The sequence below is a fragment of the Grampus griseus genome (assembly GCF_964374135.1).
Source record: "Grampus griseus genome assembly, chromosome: 1".
Classification (NCBI taxonomy): Eukaryota; Metazoa; Chordata; class Mammalia; order Artiodactyla; family Delphinidae; genus Grampus; species Grampus griseus.
The window spans coordinates 88081806-88107583 of NC_139017.1; the positions used below are offsets into that span (position 1 = coordinate 88081806).

Here is a 25778-nt window from a genome sequence, read left to right on the forward strand (position 1 = left end):
TAGAGTGTAAGCAGGGGCTACAGCCAGCAAGACTGATGGTCCTTCCCTATGTCACTCTGCCACCATTTGAGGCTCTGGTCCTGGCTGTCCCTCCATATGAAATCTTTGCTCATTCAAAAACATGACCACAGTCCTTCCAGCAACAGGCCAACAGCTCTGCTTTCCCAGACACACAGGTCTCATCACACGATGCTTTGGCTTGGTGAAGGCTGCAAGTGGCTCAGCTTCCTCCTAACTTGAGCTGAGGGTGTTTGTTACTACAGGTGGCCCTGGCAGCTGCTGCTATCCAACCTTGGCCAAAGTCCTGGTGGAGGTTCGTCTTGGGTGAGCCCTGTCTATGTGTGGTGGCTTGATTTCGACTTCTCTGAGGGTGGACGTGTCCAACCCTTGAATGGCTAGAGGGCCACACGGCAAGTGCTGGGGTCGATGAAATGCTTATGAAGTGGGTGTGCTGAAGTCCATAGTATGTCTGAATGTGAAATAAAGAATTTCTGCTAAGCAGAACTTTCACATTTCCAGGACTTTCCCAGTGTGCTGGCTCACTCTGGCAGCCTTCCAGAGGACTTTCTGGATTCATTTCTCTACTGAGTTCTCTCCGCAGCCGATCTTGAACTCCTGTGCAGGTGAGGTCACACCTTCCTGCAGGAAACGGAGCTAGAGTGGTTCTCTAAAGGCCAAAAGGGCTTGTCCTATCCTAGAGGCATTTTGCATTCTAATAGATCTTTTCCATCTCTAATCACACTAACAATTGAGGAAACTCTGAAAAAGATATGGGAAGAATTTTTTTAAAGCAAAGCAAAAAAAAAAAAACTTTGCCTTTGAATCATACCATTTCAATTTAAATTACTCACTAGTCAAGTCTCTTTTTTTATCCATGGTTCACTATGTCACACCGCATTTCTCTTCCCTCTGTAAATCACTGAAAAGGCAAAGAAGGGAAGAAGCCACGAAATGCATTAAATTTGCAGACATTTTCTTAAATTAAAAAGCCCTTAAATGTCTCTGAGGTAAAGATTACCATTTTAATTTGAAATGCTATTTTTGCAGCACTTCACAGCAAATAAACAAAATTAAGAGAATCTGAACTGTTCAAAGGGCAAAAAGAAACTCACCAGCAGGTTCTAACTAAGCAGGGTATTCTCTCTCCTGCTTGATGAAATGAATCCTCCCCAAGAGTCTCTTTGAGCTCAGATTACTGACCCAGGACAAAGAACTTTCCTCTCCACCCCCAGGCCTTTTATTAATTGAGCTTACTTTGGGCCTGTCATTGTGACCAACAATGTATATCTCCTTTAATCTTCATAACATCTTATGAGGAGTTTATTCCAATTTTCAGATGAGGAAACCTATACTTAGAATTGAAGCAAGTTGCCTCAGGGTAAGGGATGGTGGTCAGATTTGAATCCAGATCTGTCTCTTAAAAAAAATCCATTCATGCTGTTGAAAAGCTTTAGGATAATCCAAGAGTAAAGCAAGACCAAAAGTCTTAGACAAAAAGATTTCCAAGGCTTCTCTTAGCATATCTGGAGGCCCCATGTCAGCCAGGGACCTAATCTGACTACTCCTGTGTATAGAGAGGAGAAATGCTGAAATTGGAAGCAATTTAGAATCTCTCCCTTAATACAATGAATTCTGTATGATGTAGAGGCCCCCATATACTCATTTTTTGAGAGTCTTGCAGGATTTCTACAAGGATCTTCTTAAAGAGAGGGTCAGATCTCTTCAGGTTGAAGACTGAAATTGCTAAGGAAGGGAGAAGCAACGATCAGGGCCAGCCCAGAGGGACAGAGGAAGGAGACAGTAGTGACCTAGAGCAGTGCTTCTCAAACTTGGAGAGTCAGAATCACCTGGGAACCTGACAGAAACACGAAGGCCCAGGTCTTACCCACGTCAGCAGGCCTGGTTCTCTACATCCTTTATTAGCTCTCCAAGAGATTCTGATGCACACCAGAGTTTGAACACTACTGTCTAAGCAGTGATCCTCAAACTTGAACATGCATGTGAATCATCTGGGGATTTAGTAAATCTGGGGATTTAGTAAATCTAAGATTGTAGGTTTTGAACAAGCGTTCTGGTGATGCTGATGAATAGCAAGGTCTAAGAGTGATGGTTTTCAAGCATTAAAAAAAAAAAAGTATTGCGACTCTTTCTCTAACAAAATCTTAGGTAAGGGATTTCCCTGGCGGTCCAGTGGTTAGGACTCTGTGCTCCCAATGCAGGGGGCACGGGTTCGATACCTGGTTGGGGAACTAATATCCCACATGCAGCATGGCGCGGCCAACAACAACAATGACAAAACAAAATCTTAGGGAAGACCAGAATACAATACACCACTCCTCACCTCTTAGGGCCCCCCAAGACACTTCTACTACCCTTCTATGGCTCAGGGGAAACACTAATTTAAAATGGCCATAATACTGGAAATAGTTTCCAAGAATGCAGACCCAGGCCCATGTACATTTCACTGAAGACCAGGGGCTTATGGTCATTAGTACTTTGGGAGTTTTTTAAAGTAATTTTTTATAATTTAGAACTTTCCTCACAGTTTTTTTTTTTTAACACTTTTATTGGAGTATAATTGCTTTACAGTGTTGTGTTAGTTTCTGCTGTATAACAAAGTGAAATCAAAAAGAGAAAAACAAAAACCGTATGCTAACACAGTTTGTTTTTAATAAGCCAGGTCTGTTTCCCTGTAGTCACTGGAAACAGAAACTCTTTAAAAATTAATAGGGATTATTCTTATTTCAGACCTGCAGGTGGGGCAAGAATTAGAAAGCATGAGTCCTGCTGTGCTCGGAGAAGTAGTAGACTGGGAGAGGAAATAGAGAACAGGCAGCACAGAGAAGCATGTGTCCTACCAGTGGAAGGAAGTTTCGGAGGGGAGCTGGCCCAGGCTGGGAGACTGTCTGGTGGGCTTTACCGGTAGGAAGGCTTCATTTCCACTCACACTCTCTGAAGTCAGCCATGTCTGATTGTGTGTATGTGTATGTGTGTTTACGTGTCCCGTCTGTACTTTGGGGTTGATAATATTCCCTGGGGGTTTTCCCACGACGACAAATCAAGCAGGCCTCCTAGAAGATCTCTCGTGAAGCAGTACATGCTACTTACTGGGTCAGCACACACAGCTCTGTGTGGTCATCTCCGTGGCCCCAGCCAAGTGTAGCCTCTGTGGGGCACCCCGAATAGCCTAGACAGGATCAGCCATGAGCACACCTGAGTGGCCGTGAGGGTTATCTTTACTCCAGCTACCCTTTCAGCACCCCTTTTCCTCTGCTGGCCATGTCCACCCATGCAAACTGGAAGCAGACATCCTAGCTCTCTGCAGGCTGTTAACAGATTCCATCAGCTGGCTACTAAAAGTGAGGTTAGGGACTTCCCTGGTGGCGCAGTGGTTAAGAATCCACCTGCCAATGCAGGGGACACGGGTTTGAGCCCTGGTCTGGGAAGATCCCACGTGCCGCAGAGCAATTAAGCCTGTGTGCCACCACTACTGAGCCCACGTGCCACAGCTACTGAAGCCCGGGTGCCTAGAGCCTGTGTTCTGCAACAAGACAAGCCACCACAATGAGAAGCCCGCGCACCGCAACGAAGAGTAGCCCCCGCTCGCCACAGCTAGAGAAAGCTCGTGTGCAGCAACGAAGACCCAACGCAGCCAAAAATTAATTTAAAAAAAAAAAAAAGTGAGGTCAGACCAGCAGTATTGGCATCCCCAGCATCACCCGGACCTTGTTTGTAGTGCAGTCTCAGATCTTTCCTACACCTACCAAATCAGAATCTGGTTTTAACAAGGCCCCAGGTGATTCGGATAAGGTTTGAGAAGGTCTGCTCTAAAGCAGCAGTTCTCAGCTTTGGCTACACCCAAAGAGCTTTTAGAAACCCTGATGCCCAGACTTTACCCCAAACCAATTAAATCAGATTTTCTGGGGATATAGCCCAGGCATCAATTACTCTTAAGCTCTCAAAGTGACTCAGTGTATAGCAGGGTTGGAAACCACTCTCTGAAGTGAGGGATGAAGCGGCTGCCTCTCTGAAACATATTTACATTTTCCTGTGGGACCCTGGAAGACTGAAAAAATTTCAGAATCCAAAGGAGTTCATCTCCACTGGTGGAATCTGAGGGGAGACAATCTAATAGGGGAGAAAATGTTATGGGAGAGGGGAGCAAGGACCCCTCGCATCACAGAAAGAAAGCATTTGCCTTTCTAATTGAAGTCAGCTTTCTTTTTAAAATTAAGGGCTGCATGAGCCTTTGTTGTTGTTGTTGTTTTAAATTTATTTTTATTTATTTTGGCTACACCAGGTCTTAGTTGCGGCACACAGAATCTTTGTTGTGGCATGAGGACTTCATTGCGGCATGCACACAGGATCTAGTTCCCCCACCAGGGATCAAACCTGGGCTCCCTGCATTGGGAGTGCAGAGTCTTACCCACTGAGCCACCAGGGAAGTCCTTGAAGAGTCAGCTTTGATCCTGACTTAAGTCACCTTAAAGAGCAACAAAAAAATTCCTTTCTATAGTATCCATGAGAAAAATGACTTACCCATTCCAAGTGTACTTCCAGAACAGGTTACTGTAATAAATAAAAACACAAGCATTTAAAATATATTTATTGATGTATTTGAGATGGTGAAGATATAATTTAAGAAAGAATAATAGGAAAGTGAACCAAAGAATGAGTAAGAATCAGCTTAGGGGATAAGAGAAGGAGATACCTGCTAACAGTATGAACTTGGACAAGTTACTTGACTTTTCTGTGCCTCAGTTTATCTGTTAAGTGGTAAGAATAAGAATGCCAGCCTCGGACTTCCCTGGTGGCGCAGTGGTTAAGAATCCGCCTGCCAGTGCAGGGGACACGGGTTCGAGCGCTGGTCCGGGAAGATCCCACATGCCGCGGAGCAACTAAGCCCGTGCACCACAACTACTGAGCCTGTGCTCTAGAGCCCACGAGACACAACTACTGAAGCTGGCGCACCTAGAGCCCACGCTCCGCAACAAGAGAAGCCACCGTAATGAGAAGCCTGCGCACCGCAACAAAGAGTAGCCCCTGCTCGCCGCAACTAGAGAAAGCCCACACACAGCAGCGAAGACCCAACACAGCCAAATAAATAAATTAATTAAAAAAATAACCTCATAGTGTTGTTATAAGGGTCAACTGAGTTAAAACATGTAAAGTCCTTAGAATAGTGTCTGGCACACAGCACTCAATAAATATTAGTCATTATTACCATTTACAGTATCATCCTAATTACAGGATTAAGGCATCATTGATATTGGAGAAAAAAACACACATACACCAAAAAATGAAACCAAAAACCTTCCCCCAGATGCATGGTTTTTACTAGGGAGACAGAACAAAGGTAGATTCCTTAACTTGAGTCTAGACAGCCAACCCGTACTAAAGTGAAATGGCTACAGGCTTGAGATAACACCCCACCAAAGGTATTAGAGTTCCAACTAACAAACTATCAGAGGAATGACTCTCTAAGGGTTGAATTGTGAGTATGAAGTAGGAGAAAGAACAGACTTCCATCACTCACTTACTGGCTGTATAATCATAAACAAACACATACGCTCTTTTATTCATTCTTTTTTAAATTTAAAATGTATTGGGCAACAGTTACATGCAAAGTACTGAGAGTCCAAGAGATTACCATTTAGCAGAAATAACACACATTCAACTCACAGTAATATGGTGTGGTGAAGATAAAAGTGAGGTGGAGTCATAAAGGAGGGAAACGAACTCAGACTATGAGAACTGGAGAAGACTTCAGAGAGTTTGGGCTGGTGGAGTTCCTTTGGTTGAGGTGGGGTGGAAATCCAGGCAAAGAGAGGAGTGCTGCATTACCTCAGAAACATGATGTGCCATGGTATGTGTGTGTGCCAAGGGCAGATGTGTGTGAATTGTTCCATGTGACTAGAGAATGGAGTCTTCTCAGGAGAGATGTTGCAGAATGAACCTAGAATTGTACTGTCCAATACAGTAGCCACTTACCACATGTAGCTATGAGCATTCCAAATGTGGCTACTCTGAACTGAGATGTGCTGTATTAAATAAATGCACACAAGATTTTGAAGACTTAGTATAGAAAAAATATATAAAATTTTTATATTGATTCCATGTTGAAAAGTAGAATATTTTGGATTAAAATTAACTAAAATATACTATTAAATTAATTGCACCTATTTCTTTTTACCTTTTTAACATGGCTACTAGAAAATTTAAATTTTTCACACTTGCATTAAATTTCTATTGGATAGTGCAGGTGTAGAAAGACAGATGGGGGACAGATTGTAAGGGACCTTAAATGCCATGCTCAGAGGATTGAATTTTATTCTATGGGGCAATAGAAAATTTCTGAGGATTTTGAGGCATGAAAGAAAGATAGTTGGGTCAGTGTCCTAGAATGACAACTCTAGCAATAGTATGAAGACTGGCAAGAGGGCAGGAGGACAGGACTGGTGTAGTAGCATAGGGGAGAGGTAGTAAGACCCTGAAATATTGAAGTAGCTATAGGAATGAAGAGAAGAAGTTGGATTTAGAAACCATCATGGAGTGAACAGGACAGGGCTGGGAGACTACTAAAACATGGAGGGTGAGGGAGAGGGAAGCTGACTCCTGGGTTTTCAGCTTGAGTACTTGAAACAAGGATGACAGAAGATCAAAAACTGCGGAAGATCAGAAATTCCTTTTAGCCTTGAGGAGTTGAAATGCCTGGGTCTTATCTCTAAGTAGATATAACACATTTGCATATGGATTTAGGGGTTAGAAGAAGAGAAGGGTTGTAGGCAGAGATTTGGGAGCCTCTGAGTCTCAGTTTGTTCATTTATATATTGGAGATAATAAAGTCTGTTGAACCTACCTCATAGAGTTATTTTGAGCATTCAGTGAAATATGGAATATGAAAACGCTTGATAAATTTCAAAACATTATGCAAATATAGTGAAGTATTGTTGTTGACCTGTAGGCTCTTCTTCCTAAGAGGTCATCCTCAGCCCAACAACCTATTCCTGGCCCTTCCCATAGGGCCATGCTTTGGGCCAGCTTGTCCTCTGGACAAGATAATGAAAAAGCAAGGAATCAGAGCATGACAACCAAGGACAGCAAGAACACCCCCTGAAGAGGACCTGGCCTCATTCCATCACCAGGAGCCATCTTGAACCTTCTTGTCACCAACCCATAATTGGAAATTTTAGATTCTGGTTATTAGTAAAGTTTCTGAGCCAATATTTATTCCTCTTCTTGTGTTCACCTGCAAAGTTCTAGGGCTTCATCATCTCTTCATTTTATTTTATTTTAGAAATATATGAAAACTATATGACTATGCCCTGGGCAAGGTAGCAGAACGTGTTGGAATACAGAACAGGAGAATTGCTAATGTTTTTCTGCCAGCTCTGGTGAGATGGCAGTGGCTGACATTCGTGTGTTTTGTGATCACAGACTGTCTGCCCACTCATATTTCCAAACCTAGCTTATGATTTATAAATTTGTTTTTTTCTGATCCTCCAACTCTCCCTCAGTCATAAGTCTGAATCTGTGCAAATAAAGGTTCAAGTCTCTTATTTCAAACATTCAGGTTGTTTGTCATGTTCTCTAACGCTATGTTACAAACCTATCCCCAAATCTCAAAGCAGAAAATCATTTTAAATCTGCTTTACTGTTCAAGCAGCAAGCATCTGGTCCTTTTTCTGAAGGAGAAAAGAGAGAGAGGGATGAGAGGAGTGTCTCCAAATCAAGTAATAATAAAGCATCACAATTCCAAAGAAGCTTGGGGTCCGCAGTAGCCAGAATCTGCCTGCAGGAGGTACACAATGTCATGCCCTCTTTGACCTTCCTACATAGCAAATAAGTGTGATTGTTCTGAGTCTTAATTCACAGATTGAGTTGAGGGCTAGTTTTAAATAAAGGGTCATAATTTGTCCTACCTGAATATATTTTCTTTGGACAGAAAGTAAGCTTCAGTCCTGTCTCAGCAACGGGGGAGACCATCACGGTATATACATCCCCGCAGGGTATCTCGGTGATATCACAGAAACTGAGGCCAGCGCTTGGGGCACACGTGAAAATGCCTTTGGAACCATAGAGGTCAGTGCTGTAATTGGCAGAGCCCCTGGAGGCCTGCCAGTAGATCCGGATACCATTAGGGACCAGCCTATATAATTTCACCCCCAAAGGGCAGCAGGAACCTGAAGGATATAAACAAACAAAAACAAACACATCACTATTCCACCATCACCACAAACCTGGCCTTTGTTATTATGGGGAAACAACCTAAGTAGCCTACTCCATAATAAATGATTAGAGCAAGATTTGAGGGAGTATTCAAGTTCCTTCTGTGGTGGGTCACATGATTAGAAATCCATGTGTGAGGGTGGTGGGGCATGAGTTTTTAATAGAGAATAATGGTGAGGCCAAAAGTCCACGCTTGGCAGATACGTATTGTATATGACTCAAACTTTATGAGTCAAATGCACAGAATTCTTGTCAAGATCTCTCATAATGCCCTATTTTCATACGAGTTTAGTGGGATTCAATTTAAATATAATTCAGTGCATTCAGCATTAACTGAAAAGACCTATTTTGCTGAGCTGAGTAGCATGACACCTGTCGCTGGTCCACTCTCCATGCATGCTAGCTGACTGGGTACTTTTCCTTTCTCTTTTCCTGAGTACCTTGAGCAGGCCACATATTAGGTGTCAAATGGTGGATTCCTCAGTAACTAAAATAAAAATGCTATTGTATAATAATAAAAAATTCAGTTACAGATAGACTTCTTTGATTTATTCTTTAAAAAAAGAAAGAAGGTTTTTTAGGTGTGAAGGTAAGCAATGGGCCATATTTCCAGAACTGGATATCAAGGTGAAAAATTAGGCAGCAAACCTAATGAAAGCTAATAGGCCAAAAGGAATGATAATCCAGCTTATGTATGTGTAGCACATTTTAAGTGCTCTCATATCATGATCATTCCTATTTCTCTTACCAATGAGGAAATGGAATCAGAGAATAAGATAACGCGGTGCAGCTTAAGAAGCCAGGTCTTTAAGCTCCTAGTTGAAGACTCACTCTACTACCTTTGGGATGCCAAAATTATATTTCAACTCTCCCACCCCATGCCTCAGGGCAGATACAGCTAACTGGTCATCGTACTCTCTCCCATTAAGCCTGAGAAGCATCCTTAGAAGATTTTTTCGAAACAGTTCTCCAAGCAGCCACTTCCATGGACTAGAATCACACCAGAGAAATCTTATTTGCTAACCCTGTACCACTCCCTACTTCTCCCACTATTTCCTAGTGGCTTGGTCTTTGTGAAGAACAAGATGCAATACTGTGCTCTGTTAACCTGTTGAAATAAGAAACCATAGAAGAAGCTGGAGTGGTTTAGAAGAGTGAGGTAGTAGCATAAGAAGAAGAAAGAAAAATTCAAACCAACTAGAATGTGTGATCTAAATCCTTTCTGAAAACTCTGCCAGACTGAGTTACTCTGTGCTGCAGGTAGCTGGGTCATATAAAAACCTATCCTTCTTTCAGAAAAAGTACACCTGAACCTTGTTACCAGGGGAGTTAATTCACCAACTACTAACAGAAGCCTCTGAACCTTTGAGGTCCTAAGTCAAGAGGAAAACTGTAAACATTTTAGAAAGTAATCTGAACTTACCATGCAAGCTTGGTGGAGATGCAGCATCTTTTAAAATGAGGTGGAAAGACTATGTCTGGATCTATAATAGTCAAAGTCCTTGTTGATACTCTAGAGCTAGAGGTTAGAATTCACTTACTCGAGGAATAACTTTGGTAGCCACAGTCCGCAGTCAACCCAGTGGCACTAATTGCTTTTAATGCCACTGCGTAATTGATGCCGCATGTGACGCATCCCAGGAGGCAGTGGTTTTGATGGGTGTGACACTTAGACTGTCCAGTGTGTGACTCCAGAGCTGTCACATAGGTTTGGGCGCCGGTCCCAACAGTCCAGCTCACGTTGATTACCGATTGTGTGACCTGAGTTACTGTCAGACTGGCTGGGCAGCACGGCACTTAAATGAGGAAAGAGAAAAAAATTGGGGATTTATTTCCAGTGAGGGTTATTTGTGAAAACTAACCAAGTATGGTATTTTGCCTGTGTTTCATTCAATATCCTAAATTTCTCAAACCTTCAACTGTTAATCAAAACGTCCTTAATAACTGTAAATGGAATATAACCTTTAAAAATTGTGAATCACTATATTGTAACTTCTATAACATTGTACCTCAACTATACTTCAATAAAAATATAAATTTAAAAAAACTTAAAAATTTTTCTTTTGTTAAGTAAAATCTCATTCCCTCTGATACGTTATTTAACATCACTGTACATAGCAGGTGCTTTCCCCAAGAATGCAGTGCAATAACTGGCTATGGGTAATGTGAGATTCTCCCCAATTTTTTTCAGAATAAGAAAGAAACCCTTTGTTGTTCTCCAACTTTAACAATTCCAATTGCAAATTTTAAAGCAATGGTTGCATTCACCTTTTCTTGCAATATATCTTAACGTTTGCAATGAAATGTATTTTGCCTTTCTCATGCATTTCATAGTACATAGTTGATATAAAAGCTCAAAATATCCTTAGCCACCTAAGACTACCACAACCAATTCTCAACTTTTCAAAGATCCGTTATACAGGATATAGAATATCTGGAATCTTCCTGCGTATTTGGCATTGTCTCTGTTCTGCTGCCCTTTACGTTTCAACTTATCTAGTCTAAAGTGCCATCTATCATTGTATATAAGAGAAAATAATGTCCAAAGGCTTTAATTTGCTAAATTTCATTCACACACAATGCTATGAAGCAATAACAGCTTTCGTTTATCATGCTCTTACTGTGCATCAGGCACTCTAAGTGCTCTGCAGCATAAATAACGTAATATTCACAGCCACCCGATAAAGCCATTATCCCCTTCTAGCAATTAGGAAACTGAAACTCAGAAATCAGTTTTTAGAGAAAGATTTGAAAGGGCTGAACCAAAGAAATAAATAATAAACTAGCTCATTTGGTCACTTGTTAGTTGTTTTGGTAGATTGTGTCATGGGGGAATACGAATTCAAATAAATGTTTTTGCAGAGTCAATGTATTCCTCCTTTGATGTTGGTATTTGAATATATTAGAGCCTTCAGATGATACTTTTACAGAACCTGTGTGAAAGTTTTCTAAGACTGGGGCTCTTTGAAAGGCCTCTCTGAGTTTAAAGTATTTTTATCACACTTAGGGTAAATCAAATAAGAAAGTTCATGTCCTAAAACAATTCCTAAGGACCCCATTGAAGTTGAGGTTCAGGCTGTGGTTGCTACATACCCGTTTCTAAGGGCACACTGTAGCTGGGCAGGCTCCGTCCTGCTGGTGTTTCAGCCACAGCGGTGACGGAGAACACTGAGCCGCAGGGCAAGCCCCACAAGGTGCAGGACTCTCCCGTGCTGCTGCACCGGTGCAGCCCTTTCTCTCCCTGGGCAGTCACCGTGTAAGTGGCCTCATCATTAGTGGATCGCCAGTACACGTTAATCATGGAAAAGGCATCCTTCGAAACATTTTTGATTTCAGGACTGCAAGGAGCTAAGAGATTGTAGATTATGAATTGAAACAGTCAGAATCAAAAATATCACACGTGCCATTTGGTCTAAAACTGACCTTTCCCCCCCATATGAGATCATTACTTTCGACCATACCATGCACATAGGGCAAATTCATAGAGCCTTTGTGTGGAAACCTTGTTGACATTGACATATGGTATTGGGTTCCCATAGCGTCGGACTAATTAGAAAATGTTAAGGAGCCATTTGAACTCCAATAGCGAAAGTAATTAGGACAAACATTTGTGGCCTTAACCTTCATGGTGTGAATACAGGCAGGCACCCCAAAGGTAGGAGGAAGTGAATGGCTGAGGTAATCTCTAGCAAAACCTTCCACTCTCGCCATGGTCTCCTATTCCCTTTTTGTCCTCTTTCCCTCTTCCATCTTCTCTTCTGCATCTCCTTAGTAAGACAGGGGCTCTCAGGGTCACCACAACAGGGTGGCTAATGGCAGTTAGCCTTTTTACCGAATGCCTTTCCTGAGGGACATAGCTGGGGGGAGCCGTTCAGAATCAATGAATGAAATCTTTCCTGTATCATACCTGTGGTTATAAATCGGGAAGTACACGATGTATTGCTGCCCCGGACTTCACTGAAGGAATACACCGTGATGTTGTACTTGGTGTCACACTCTAGAGCAGAAAGGGTGCAAGCCGGAACAGTGTCATTGCATTCAACCACGCTGAACCCATCTACAGCCTTGGTTTCATAAAGTTCTGCACCACGGACAGGAGACCAGACGATCTCTACTCTGTCACTGGACACCAACACAGGGTTAATGTCACCAGGACAACAGGGGGCTGAGAGCAGGAACAGAGAGAGAGCGGAGGTCAGTACAGGAGCCATGCTGTCAGAGTGGCATTGAGTCCTGGCGTCTCTGTGCCCAGAGCCTCTGCACTACCCTCCTAAGTCACTGCCACAATCTCCTACAGGTCTGTCCAACTCCAATCCTGGTCTAACACCCACTACGTAGAGGATAAATTCTCCATGCATGACATTCAAGGTTATTACAAACTCTACCCAGTCGATATGTCCAGCTGCCCCTCCCCATCCCCTGCCTCACCAGACCCCTCAATTCCCACATGCGCTTTTACTTCCCTATGCCTCAAAGATTGTGTTCGTGCTACTGGAATGAGGTTCCCTTCTTCTGCCTGACAAAATCATGTTTAGTTTAACTTTAGATCCTATCAGTCTTTCCAGACACTAAACTAGATAAAACTAGGGGGTGGAGGAGGGGAAGAAGCATCGTATTAGTAGATTTTAGAAGAGGCCCTATACTACCTCACAGACAAATTCTGACAAGTTTCTAACTCACATGGAGTTTCTCTGGAATGCTCTTGCCCCACCTACATTCCACCATCCTTAAAGGCCTCTACCAGAGGTCACTCCCTCCGGTAGACCCTCCTGTGCTCTTGAGACCTTATTGATAGCCTCTGACTCTAAATTCCAAAAGCACCAATTACTTGATTCCTTCATCTTGGTAAAAATGTAGGGGCCTAGGTTCGATCCCTGGTCAGGGAACTAGATTCCACAAGAATGCCACAACTAAGAGTTCACATGCCACAACTAAGGAGACCTCCTGCTGCAACTAAGACCAGGTGCAACCAAATAAATAAATATTAAAAACATATTCCAGCTAGTATTATTATTTATATAATTATATTATTCTTGTTTGTCAATATAGTTAATTAATTTTGTCACTCACTCCATTCATTCTTTAAAAATCGAGCATCTCCCATATGCCAGTCATACTATGATAAGCATTCAGGATGAGAGATAAATAAAATACAATCCCTGCCCTTTGAAGACCCAAGCCTAGTGGAGAATAACAGTAAAAATAATAATGATGTTAATAAAAGTATTTGCATTGTGCTTTTCTCATATACAAAGACATTTTCATATTCATGTTCTCATTATTATTTGTCCCATTTTGCAGTAGCAGATACTAAGGAACTTAGCAAGGTAGACATCATTATTCCCATTTTGCAAATGAGTTGGTGGTCAAGTTAGGCCTTAAACCCAGGTGTCCTACTCCAAAGCCCTCCACACCTTGTAGAATCTTTGCCATTGCATCCCTGTTTTCTGGGCTTGCGGAAAGAGTGAACTCTGAGACCTAAGGATCACCTCCCCTTCAGCCTTCAGCACAGGGCTGAACACTGAGTAGATCTTGGTGGAGGGTTCAACTTTTCAGAGCAAGCTTGAATAACAACATTCTTTCCCTTCTTTTCACTCCTAAACCTTTCATTCTTATTAAACTTGAGTCCACGAAGTCCAAATTCCCTAGTCTGGAAAGGATGTGAAAGAAGAGATTCACTTTCCATTCTTGGCCCTAGAATGGCTCCCAGGTGGTCTAGGTAAGTCAATAAGTGCAATGGATGATCCATTCTGCTGCTGAGTTTAGTGAACTCAGAACTCAACTCCCTTTACAAGCATCAAGTGCAACTCACCTGTGGTATAATTAAACACATCGCCCAAAGGACTCTGTCCTGCCTTGTTATAGGCAAAAACACTAATAAAGTAAGTGAAGCCACACTCAGATAAGAAATTGCACTGGGTGAGGGAGGTGTTGCAGTGTACTTCCAAGCCATCGTCATTCTTCACAAAGGCCACATAGTAATCACCCAGATGCACGCTGGACCAAACCACAGACAGGTGGCCAGGGGGATCTTCTTGGATTGTCACCCTTCCAGGTGCACAAGCAACTAGGAAATGATAAATAATAAACAGTTGTGAGAGTACTGCAAGAGATTTTCTTTGCATCTTTCTATGCAAGTAGCTCTTCACTAAATGTTAGTTCTCATCCCCAAAACACACAGATATTTCTAAATTGAAGCATAGATCTCCACATATGTATATCTTTATCTCTTTGATGAGAATGAAAGTGGGAAGATATCTAAACACATATTCCAAACTATAGACATTCCATCTTTATCTTAAAAAAATAGCTCCTACCAGGCCTAGGTCTGTGAAACATGATGTAAATAAGAGACCACTATCTGTACTGCACAGCTAGAGTTGTATATCACTCAAACTGGATCCTAGAATATTTACAACTTTACAAATGCAAAAGAAAATAAACTAATTAGTGAAAGATCTGGAATAGGAACCAGGTTTCCTAATTTTCACTGTTTTTTCCAATGCACGAGATCTGGTTTCACTATCAACATTATTCAAACTCATCAGAAAGTCCAACTCAACACTTTCATTTAGACCAGGCTTTCATTTTTGCTTGTTATAGAGTGTTCTGGAACATTGTCATGTGATTATTTGTTTCCCTAATGGTAGTCACTTTGGCTTACCAACCCCCCAGTGATCTCACTCTTGTTTACATACCAGTTCTCAGGGTCACTGCTGAAATTGATCTGCTAGATCCGGCATCATTAGCTGCTAAAACTGATATCAGGTACTCGGTTCCACACTGGAGAGAGGAGATGGTGCAGGAACTGAAAGTCGTACTACAGCTCAGCCTGGAAGAGTCACTCAAAGCCATCACGGTATAGTTGAAAGCTCCTTCTGTCGGTGCCCATGAAACATATGCCTCCAGAGAACCACTATCAAAAGAGACTTGAATGTTGGCAGGAGCACGAGGACCTACATTTTTGAGAAACAATTAAGATTTTTGCAGTAACCTCAAGAACCCAAGTAAGATTTGACCTAACAATATTGCAGAGCTTGGAGGATGGAGTACTCCAATCATATGATACTTGCAAGTGTACAAAGCATAAAATTGGGATTTAGGGTACCTGAGAACTGGTAACACATCTCCCATTAACTATGCAAACTCATAACTAGCTATATGACTTAGGCCATGTTATTTAATCTTTTTGTTATTTATTCATTTATTTTTCTCATCTGTAAAACAGATCCTAGCACATAGAGGTACTAAATAAATATCTTGAATAAATGAATGAGTGAACGCACAATTTGATAAGTGATAGAAATAATTAAATGAAATTATAAATGTGAAGGGCTAAGAGGGCCATGTGGGTATGTTATCAAGTGGTAGGTCAAATATTCTCTTATAGATTGATAAAGTTAAACAGATTAGGTTCAACAACATTCCTTCTTTACTTTTGACACATGCTAAGACATGTAAGAGCTTTTAGGTCACAGCTGTTTACAGAAGAGAAGACTTTCTATTCTAAATCAAAGGGAAAAAGGGAACGTATCAAGTGTGATGGTCACACAGGAAGGCAGTTTTTTGGCATCTCCAAAACGATTTCCTCTGCATGCTTAGAAATATGCCTTCCTTTCATCAGGCTTATCCGCCTAAAAAACCTTGAGGCCCTCAATAATGTTTGTGGAGAGAAAGAATGAGTGAATGTCTTGGAAGAGGCCCAGAGAGACTGGTTTGTCACAGACATCCTGACTCACCAGGCCCATCATGAATCACCTTAGGGCCACCTTGCTCTGATTTCTACCTGGAGAAGTAATATAAAAGGCAAACCCTTCACTTCTCCCTACATTTCTGCTTCGGCCTATAGACAATGGGGCTTCTACTCCCCTCCAAAGTAGGAACTGTTGGAGAGAACATTTCTGGTTTCTTTCCACTTTATCCTTGGTCCTCCCCAAGAGATGAAACAGCTAATCTGGTTGGTGAGTCCGGCATCTACTAGGCCATATTGTCAGAGGATGACTCACTCTGCCTCAAGAGAAGGAAAAATCTCTCTCCTTCCCTCTCTCTCCATCTCATTCTTTTGGCTCAGAGCAGCAGCTCAGTTTGGTTATCATGTAGTAGGATGCCCCGGTCAGGTATCCCTGCAATGAGGATTGTGAGAACACACACCATGCATCAGCTTCTCAGCCTATAGCTGGAGGAGAGGTGGTGGGAAGCCCCTCGTTGACCTCAGGCCGAAACTGAGGACTTTGGGAAATATATCTGAAATATTGATTCCCACCACAGCACAAAATGCCATAACAGGAAGTTTGTTGTTTCTGTTGCTGTGCCTCTAGAGCAATGCCAGCTGAAAGTGGGGACACACTCATTAAATGTCTGCTGAATAAATTCTTGTTTGGCCCAGTTTTTTTTGTCTCTACCCCTGGTCTGAACCTATGAAGGGACAAGAGGTGACTGGTAAACCTAATAAGAATTATCTCCTACTGTGTGATATTGAACATGTAAGCTGAAAATAAGTTGGCTCTGGGTGGGTAGTGCCATGCTCTGTGCGCTCTGAGCAGCATTTCTTTTTTCTTTTTTTTTTTTTTTTTTGCGGTACGCGGGCCTCTCACTGCTGTAGCCCCTCCCGTTGCGGAGCACAGGCTCCGAACGCGCAGGCTCAGCGGCCATGGCTCACGGGCCCAGCCGCTCCGCGGCATGTGGGATCTTCCCGGACCGGGGCACGAACCCGTGTCCTCTGCATCGGCAGGCAGACTCTCAACCACTGCGCCACCAGGGAAGCCCTGAGCAGCATTTCTTTACACATGCCGTAAGCATTTAAACCACCGAGGAGGAATTATCAAGACACTATAAATAAGCTCATAATAAATTTAAATAGCTGCTGCCAGCTGCTCTGTACTTATCACTTAACGCTGCTCTCAGTGACTGCAATGCACAGCCCTTCTCATTAATCAAAAAGGAGAAGGTTGGGACTGAGCTGCAAAGTCCTTACCTGTTCTCTGATTGCAGGTGGAGTCATCCCCAGGTGTTCCGCTGGCATTCCACGCATAGGCCTTTATGGTGTAGAGAGTCCCAGCGTCTAAACTGGTGAATGTCAAGGAAGTGTTGGTGGTATTTTCTTTCCATATTCTCCCCAAACCATTAGCTCGCATAATGGACACAGAAAATCCAGTTGCCATATATACGGTTTCCCACTGCACAAGAATAGAGTCTGGACTTGGAGAGCTTACTTGTAGAATTGGTGCAGCCAGCACTACAAAGACAAAAACCTGTGCATTTGTGTTACGAAAGTGCAAGAGAGGCTAATTCAAATTTAGGAATAGGTAATTTGAGGTTGATTATCCATATTATGAAAAAATTATTTACTTTGCAATAGGATTCATGACAGAGTTCCATTAAACAATTGTTATTTAAATGTGTATTAATTACAGATGACTCAGCAGAGGAAGGGGGAACAGAGAAATTCTAATATTAGGCATACCTTCAACTGGAAGTTGGTAAGAAATTAGATAAAACCTCCCTGTAATCATAATATAAATCAATGGGGGGAATGATAGTTTATACTATTTTAACATGCACGCAACCTTTCAGAAATATGCTGAGGTACAACTTTATCAAATCAATTTAAGTCATGCTGATGACAAACTCTAAATAGTTTCATTTCCAACAAGTCAAAGTGCAGCAAAATCACTTCAATGTGTTCTTTATTCCACATGGTCTTTATTGATAATTGAGGTTAAAAACAGAAATCCCTGGGCTTCCCTGGTGGTGCAGTGGTTGAGAATCCACCTGCCAATTCAGGGGACACGGGTTCCATCCCTGGTCTGGGAAGATCACACATGCTGCGGAGCAACTAAGCCCTTGTGCCACAACTACTGAGAGTGCACTCTAGAGCCCGCGAGCCACAACTACTGAGACCATGTGCCACAACTACTGAAGCCCGCACACGCTAGTGCCCATGCTCTGCAATGAGAAGCCTGCGCACCGCAACGAAGAGTAGCCCACGCTCTCCACAACTAGAGAAAGCCTGTGCACAGCAATAAAGACTCAATGCAGCCAAAAATAAATAAATAAATTTATAAAACAAACAAACAAACAAAATGAAACAGAAATCCCTTTTTCAGAGATTTAAAAGCACGGATGCTTTTAAAGATACTCAGAAATGGGTTTTATTTTCCAAAGCATCTGGAATTTACATACCACCTCCTCCACAGACATTTGAATTCCAAAAAAAAGTCACTTGGTGGCTTTCACTTCTGGGCCTTGAATCATAGACATTCACATGACACAGAATTACATCATGCATTTGCATCCTCAGTATAATTGATCCAGGTCACAAGCAATTGCTCAACAGAGGATGAGCATCCAGCTACCTGTCTTTGCCTGTTTTGGAGGCGATGCCTGGCTTCTCCCAGCAGGACTGATGGATCTGATGGTGATTTGGTACAAGGTTGCAGCCTTCAGGCCCGTCACAGTGCCTGGGGAACTGGCCACCACGGTTTCAATGACAGCGTTCCTGTCTCTGGCCGTGAGGAGGTAACCGGTGGCCCCTGGCACTGTAGCCCATTCCACAGTGATACTGTTGCTGAGTTTTGAATACGCCTGATCGATAGTGGGTATTTTGGGAGCTGAAAGAGATTTTGAAAGTGTACATTAGCTAGGGTACCTGTAAGGATTACTTCTTTCATCATTTTACTTTCAAACTAAGTCATTCTCATGTCATCCTTCAGACATAAACCTTGCCCTTGTTTTCCAGATTAAGAAACAAACAAACAAACAAACAAACAAAAAACAGAGGAAAAGAAAGGCAAAGCTACTCTCCAGAAGAGAGCAAGAAAGCTCAAACTTCCCATTCAGGAATGGGACTTCAAAGAGGTTTTTCCCAGTTGCCTCCGGGATAATTTGCACTCTTTGTGCTTTTAAAAGAGTTAACTAAGAGTAGGGAGTGATTTGGGAGAAGAACTCTGAGGGGAGGGAGAGAGAAACTGAGGGCTCCCATTCTGGAGGCTAATCCAGTCTGGCTTCTGTGAATCCCCAGGCATGCTTTGTCACGGGCCTCTCCTCCCTGCCCCACCTCTATGCGACGTCTCCAGCAAGGGTCCACCTTCATACCCCACCTCTGTCGAGGCTGTGATTTCCACCCACGCACTTTGCACATTTTCCAAGTGGCATTTAATCTAATGGAGGAAGGGGGAGAATTGAGTTCTTTGCTTCATAATTGAGCATACTGTCTTTAATATCATCAGAGTGTAACAATTTTCAGATTCTTCTATATAAAATAAAAATAAACTTTATTCTCTCCTTCTCTATCAAAACATCTGCCCCAGCCTAAGAATGAGATGCCGGGGTCCCTCCTCACCTGGGCCTGGCCATGGTTTGCCAGGAGGCCGTGAATGCTTATGTCATGAGTTTACACAAGGCATTCCTATACTTTGGGCATGGGCTAGAAGATGCAACGTGGTAATCAGATTTACTGCTCTGCAAAACTCCACGGACTCAAAAATGCCCCGGGTGTAGGAGGTCCAAGTAGAAGAAAAGGTCAAACAAAAATATCTGGGTTTTAGGTTTGGAGCTGGCAACTGGTCTTTTATATTTATTGTACTGCATTTGCTGGGTAAAATCACTATATGCCAAGTTCAAAACTAGAGTGCAAAACAAAAGTCTAGGGCAAAGAGGAGAAGTAAATACCGTCCAAATGTGTGATTTGCCAGTATCAACTCCCTCCCTCCAACAGAACCCAACCTGCAAAACGTGATACAGACAACTTCTCTTTCTGTACCCATAGCCCAGAAAGTTGGCTTTGGCAGCATCTCAGAAATAACCACGCTGCAAGAATGAACAAAGAGTCCACTGTGCACTGGCCAGACGTTCCTTGAACATCACCCAGGACTGTCTCCTTTGCCATCAAAAGAAAACTGTGATGGTTATAAATGCTGGGGAAAAGTTGCAGGGGCTCATCTTAGCCATTTGCCAGCAGAAGCTGACTCTGCGGGAAGCGCCTATGTCCCCTCCCTGTTGTAGGATAGAAAGCCCCCGCAGGGGTCTCACATTTATCCCTCCTACACACTCATCCCTTTTCTGCTCCCCCAGTTATTTGTTCTCTGTTAATACCTTCTTTCCTCTAACTTTGCGGTGTCTCTCAATCCCTGCTGCTTCCTTTGTCCCCATTGTTCATCTTATCTCCTGTTAGCCGGTCCTGCTCATTGGAATGGACTAATTTCCTGGGTAAATGACAACCAAACTAGACATTGTCGTGACAGTGCCTTCATGGAGTGGCTTGAAAGGCATCTAAAAGGCTGGCATGACACCGGCTATCTCCCCACAGGCCTGTCAAGGGGCCTGAGGACTCCACAAAATTTGTCGTATTGAATTGAGCTGGGAGGGGCACATTTGCCCAGCATAGTAGTACATGAAGCCAGTATCAGCAGGATGAAACGCGGGGTTTCATGATGGGAAAATAGCAAAGGATTTGGATTTCAGAATGCTGGGTTTGAGCCCTGGCTCTGCCATTTACTTCTGTCTGTGAACACGTACAAGTGATTTAACCTCTTCTAGTCTCAGTTTTCTTCCTTGAGTATATGGAATATTAATAATTCCTGCATCTTTGAGTTTACTTTGAAATGTAAAATACTTACATATTAAGATGGTAAAGATTAAGTAAAATAGTGAATGTAAGGGCACATTGAAAGGTAGGAAGGGTTAGTGTGTGTGTGTATGTGTGTGTGTGTGTGTGTGTGTGTGTGTGTGTGTGTGTGTGAACCACGACGAGCAATTTTGGGGTTTGGAAAAGCCAGACTGCAGGGCACTGCCATGGAGGGGTTGCTGCCAGGGAAGGTGGGATTATGGAGACTCTGGGGTAAGCACAGGCTGGAGAGACAGATTGCCTGTTTACACATGGTTCTAGAGCAGGGTCTGACCAGTAACAGCAATGAAAAAAGATCAACACCTCTGTACTATGTTTCCCTTAAAGAGATGAGAAGATTGAGCAGGACGTGTACGTCTCCATAAATTAGCAGCAGTTCTTCACTCTTTCTTTGTTCTGTATTTGGCCCGCTTACTGCACTGATGAAAGAGAAAAATTTATTCCCTAGATTTGCAATCAACCGCTCTGATTAGTCAAAAATGAAACCCTTTGAGTCACAGCATCTGTGCATTCTACCAACTCAGAGATCTAAATTAGCCCACGTGGCCCCAGTGGCCAGACACAGATAAACAGCAGATGCCAGAGCCCAAAAAGAATCAGAATACACACACCCCAAATGAAACCTCCTATACGGTATCAATAAAACACATCACGTCTATTGAAAAGACAGGATGGATCAATTAACAGCCTCACCGGTATATCAGTCTGCCCCTTTCTTTTTCTCAAATAGTGTGGATAACGTGGGACTAAAAAGAGGCCTGTTCTGAGGGCTCAGCGTGTCCTGTGGTCCTGGGACCCTCTAAGAGACAGCAGAACTGGATTTTATCCAATCGAAGGGCCACTGATTTTTTAAAAATCACTTTGTTTATGGCTAAACAGTCCTTCTCACAGCTTCCTGGTCAATCCTGAAGGTGTCTCAAGAATAAGTGAGTAAGAATAAAGCATGAAATAATAATTTTTAAAAACCTATTATATAAGCACGGATTTTATGGCTTAGCCAAAAATCTATATCAAACATTTTAATTGCCTTATTTACATTTCCTTTTCTGTGGTATATACAAAATAATAAATAATATTTGTTCTTATTTGTGTTGAATTACTAAGAGAGTTTATTGGTGATATAATTGATATTATATGGTTCCTTCAGTTAATCTAAATTCCATTGAACATAAGTTTCCATTCTAGGGACTTAAATTTCTAGAATGTATGAGCCAGCAGAGGCCTGTAGAGAAATTATCCTCGCCTTCAGTCATTTATTCAAGAAAAATGGTGATAAAATCTCTTAAAAGAAAGCCTTTTTCCAGCTCTGGGTTTTCATTGTCTATATTTTAAGGATGCAATATTAGAAGTATAAAATCTTTTTTATTAGAGAATCTAATCTTTTTATTAGCGAATCTTTTATTAGAGCATCTTTTATTAGAGAATTTTGATCAAAACTGTTTCTAGTTTTCTCTAATTCCTTAGAAGACAAATTAGGCTCTTCACTAAAATTTTGTTTCTTTGACTGGAATGATGATCATTGTAATACTTTACTGATGGTTAACCATGTTTGAGAAAAATCTATGACTGCATGACTCTATACATCTCAGGACTCAAGAAGAATATCTTATGAGGATGTATCTTTAAATTTTGATCCATGTATTTGTCTTACCAGTTACACTCACAGTGTGAGTGCTCAGAAAATGTTGAATATTTTTCCTGGTATAGCCTTTATATTTCAGGGTAGCCCAGGAATTAACAATGGAAATTAAAATCAAATACGGGGAGGGTAAACTTGCATTTCAGAGAATGTTACCTGTTTTTGTTGAAGCAACCTGAAAAAAGGAAAGTTTAGAATATTAGAACCATAAAGAAAAACATCATTTGGGGAAATGTAAAACCTAAGTCAGAGCAGTAATATACTTAGCACAACATGTTTATACATAGTGTGAGCAATCTTCCAATCCACACACAGTATTTGCACAAATTATTTTCAACACTCAGATCTACCACAATCCTAGATAAAATTGAGAGGATGGAGAGAGATCACATTACTGTTTCATTTTTCTCCCTGAATCTGCCTATTGAACTAAGTCAGTAGCTGCTGATGGATTTTTCAGAAATCTTTGTTCTTAAAACATAATGATATTCTTGTTTTCTTTCACTAGTAAATTGCATTAAATTTCAAACGCACAAACATATACAATCATGGTATGCCTCCAAAGTATTTTGATTTCCATCTCCCCACCCCTGAAGCCCTCAAAAAAAGAGAAAGATATTGAATGTATCTTTTTTTCCCCCTAAATAGTTGCAGGTAGGTCGGAATGGTGAACTCACCATTTTAAGGCAGATAAGACTGAATCCAATCACAGACAAACATTTCACCTGTCCACCAGCCATCCTGTTGGACTGAGCACTCACATGGCACACAACAAAGTGGGCAGGGTCCTCTTTGGTCCCCGGGTGGGCAGCACTGTTTGTCGCTGGGATGTGGGGCTGTGATTCTGGGAACAGACCCCGGGAAGTAGCTCCTCCCCTTCTGTGTGGAGCTGACCTGTAACTAGGGGCACCTGGAGACTGGCAGGTACAGGTATTGCAAAGACTGAAAAAAAAGAAGAGAGTGGAAGAAAGCTATGCCAAGTGGGTCAAAATGCTACTGTAACATGGGTTTCAAGGTGATGTGTAGAATGCTCCCCTTTTCTATTAAAAATTCTTTTCTAGATAAAAACTTTATGAAGCTGTATAGAAATTATTGACATAGTGAAATGATTCTTTTAAACTTGGGGATCCTGACCAGTTTTATTTTTTCTTTTTCACCTTTATTTGTTGTTCTTATTGTTGTTTCAGTACAAAGTGATTGGTTCTGCTGTCGGCTGGTGTGGAGGGATTGGGGACATGTTGTTTAAGGGTAGAAACTTAAAACTAATAGGTAAGAAGTTCTGGGAATCTAACGTACCACATAGTGATTATAGTTAACAATAACGTACTGTAAACTTCAAAGTTGCTAAGAGACTAAATCTTAACTGTTCTCAACACAAAAAAGAAATGGTAATTATGTGATGCGATAGAGATGTTAGCTAATGCTACTGTAGTAATCATATTACAATATATAAATGTATCAAAGTAACACTTGTGCACCTCAAACTTATGCCTCAAACTTGACAGTGTTATGTGTCAGTTACATTCAAGAAAGGAAGGAAGGCAGGAAGGAAGGAAGGAAGGAAGGGAGGAAGGGAGGGAGGGAGGGGGAAAGGAAGAAAGAAAGGGAAAGGGCAGCAGCATGTCCCTGTGCTGAGAAAGACAATGGGAGGTCCTTAATGAGCACATTAAATCCATCCATCCCCAGTACCTCCCTGCCATTTACAAAAGGGATTACAAAAGTGGGGAGGAAGCATTTGTTCATTATCTGAATTATTGTAATGGTTTCATGTGTGTATACATATGTCAAAACATTGAGTTTATATTATAAATATGTGCAGTTTATGGTATGTCAGTTTTACACCACTGAAGTTGTTTAAAAAAATCAGTCTAACTCAGCGCTCTAAGATCCTTCTACTAAACCACTCTGTCTTCTATGAGTTGACTACTATGAATTCAAGGTATTTTCATTTGTGCATTTAACAAGTATATATGGAGTACCTACTGTATACCAGGCATTGTTCTGGACACTGGGGATATAAACATAAGCAAACCAGAACTCTGTGCTCATGGAACACACACTCTAGCAGAGGAAGGCCAAAAGAAGCAGCTAACGTTAGAACTATCTAATGTCAGGTGTTGCTAAATGTTATGAAGAAAAATAAAGCAGAGTAACAGGAGAGAATATTGAGGGATAGAGTTTAGTTTGTGTACCATGGTCGGAGAGGACTTCTCCAGCAATGAGGTGCTTGAGCATGGGCATCAGGGAAGTGAGGATGAGTCCCTTGGAAACCTAGGAAAAGAACATGCCAGACAGAGGGGAGAGGAAGGGCTAGCTGAGTTTAGCTGAGTCTTTCTCAGGCTTGCCCTTAGCTAAGAGCTGCCTTGCTCAAAGTCACACCCTCTTCCCTGGGGTGCCCACATCTGAAGACTGGGAGATCAACAAATATAGTTTCACCTTGCCTGATTTCAGAAGGGGAGAGCTGAATGGTGCACTATGGCATCTACCAGGGTCGGGGGAGGGTGAGACTAGAGAGGCACCTAGGGAGCAAAATTTTAAGGAGGCCCCACTCTCAGGTTCACACAAACCCAGAGTTCCAGAGGTTTATGGTCATGAATTCAAAGAGATGCCAGTCAGCATGATTGTGTATTTTTTCTGGTCATGTGCAGGCACAGAGTGGGCTGAGAGTTGTATTTAAGTAGGACTAGGGTATTACTAGACAAGTATGATGGAGAGAGACTGCAGCAAGGGAATTGAGAGTGTTTACAAGGAAGTGATTTATAACATTGGACTGTGGAAACTAAGCTGGGTGGGCAAGGAAGTGAGGCTTGCTGCCCTGTCTCACTACCACGGAGGCAGGGGGGACTGCAATGCAGAGTGAAAAGTCAGCAGGAGCAATAGGCTGGAGAACCCAGTGGAGTTAAAGAATTGTCGGAAAGGATATGAGAGGGAAGTAAGCAGAAAATGGAGGAGTTGGTGAGTAGAGAATGGGATGTTTGAAATGGAAACTCCGGAGAAGTTTCAGTTATTGATGATGGGCCAGTTCTAGGATGTAACCATGGGAAATGGCAGCTAGGTCAGGTGGAAGAAAAACATCATTGGAAGTCAGGCGATCAAGAAATTGAGAGGCCCGAGAATTGGAAAGATTGTTCAGTGGGTATTGGAATTACTAAGAATTCTAACAGTAGTGAGGAAAGAGGTATTGAGACGTTTGTTAAACTCTAAGGATTAAAATACTAGGGGAGTATCTTTTGAGGTCTGTGAATGACATGAACAACTGAGGGATAATGGATGGTATAATCTGAT

The 25778-nt window shown here is 42.0% G+C and overlaps 1 protein-coding gene across 1 annotated transcript; it reads right to left on the bottom strand.

Moving 5' to 3' along the window:
- Window positions 1–887: 887 nt before the first annotated feature.
- On the bottom strand, window positions 888–23233 carry FNDC7 (fibronectin type III domain containing 7; the record flags this gene model as incomplete). The annotated part of the gene is made up of 12 exons (XM_082662552.1): window positions 888–919; window positions 4540–4569; window positions 7923–8183; window positions 9771–10025; window positions 11323–11577; window positions 12137–12394; window positions 14042–14296; window positions 14928–15185; window positions 17204–17464; window positions 18585–18839; window positions 22650–22668; window positions 23171–23233. The coding sequence occupies 12 exons, from the start codon at window positions 23231–23233 to the stop codon at window positions 888–890; spliced, it is 2202 nt and encodes a 733-aa protein (XP_082518678.1).
- Between the last annotated feature and the right edge of the window lie 2545 nt (window positions 23234–25778).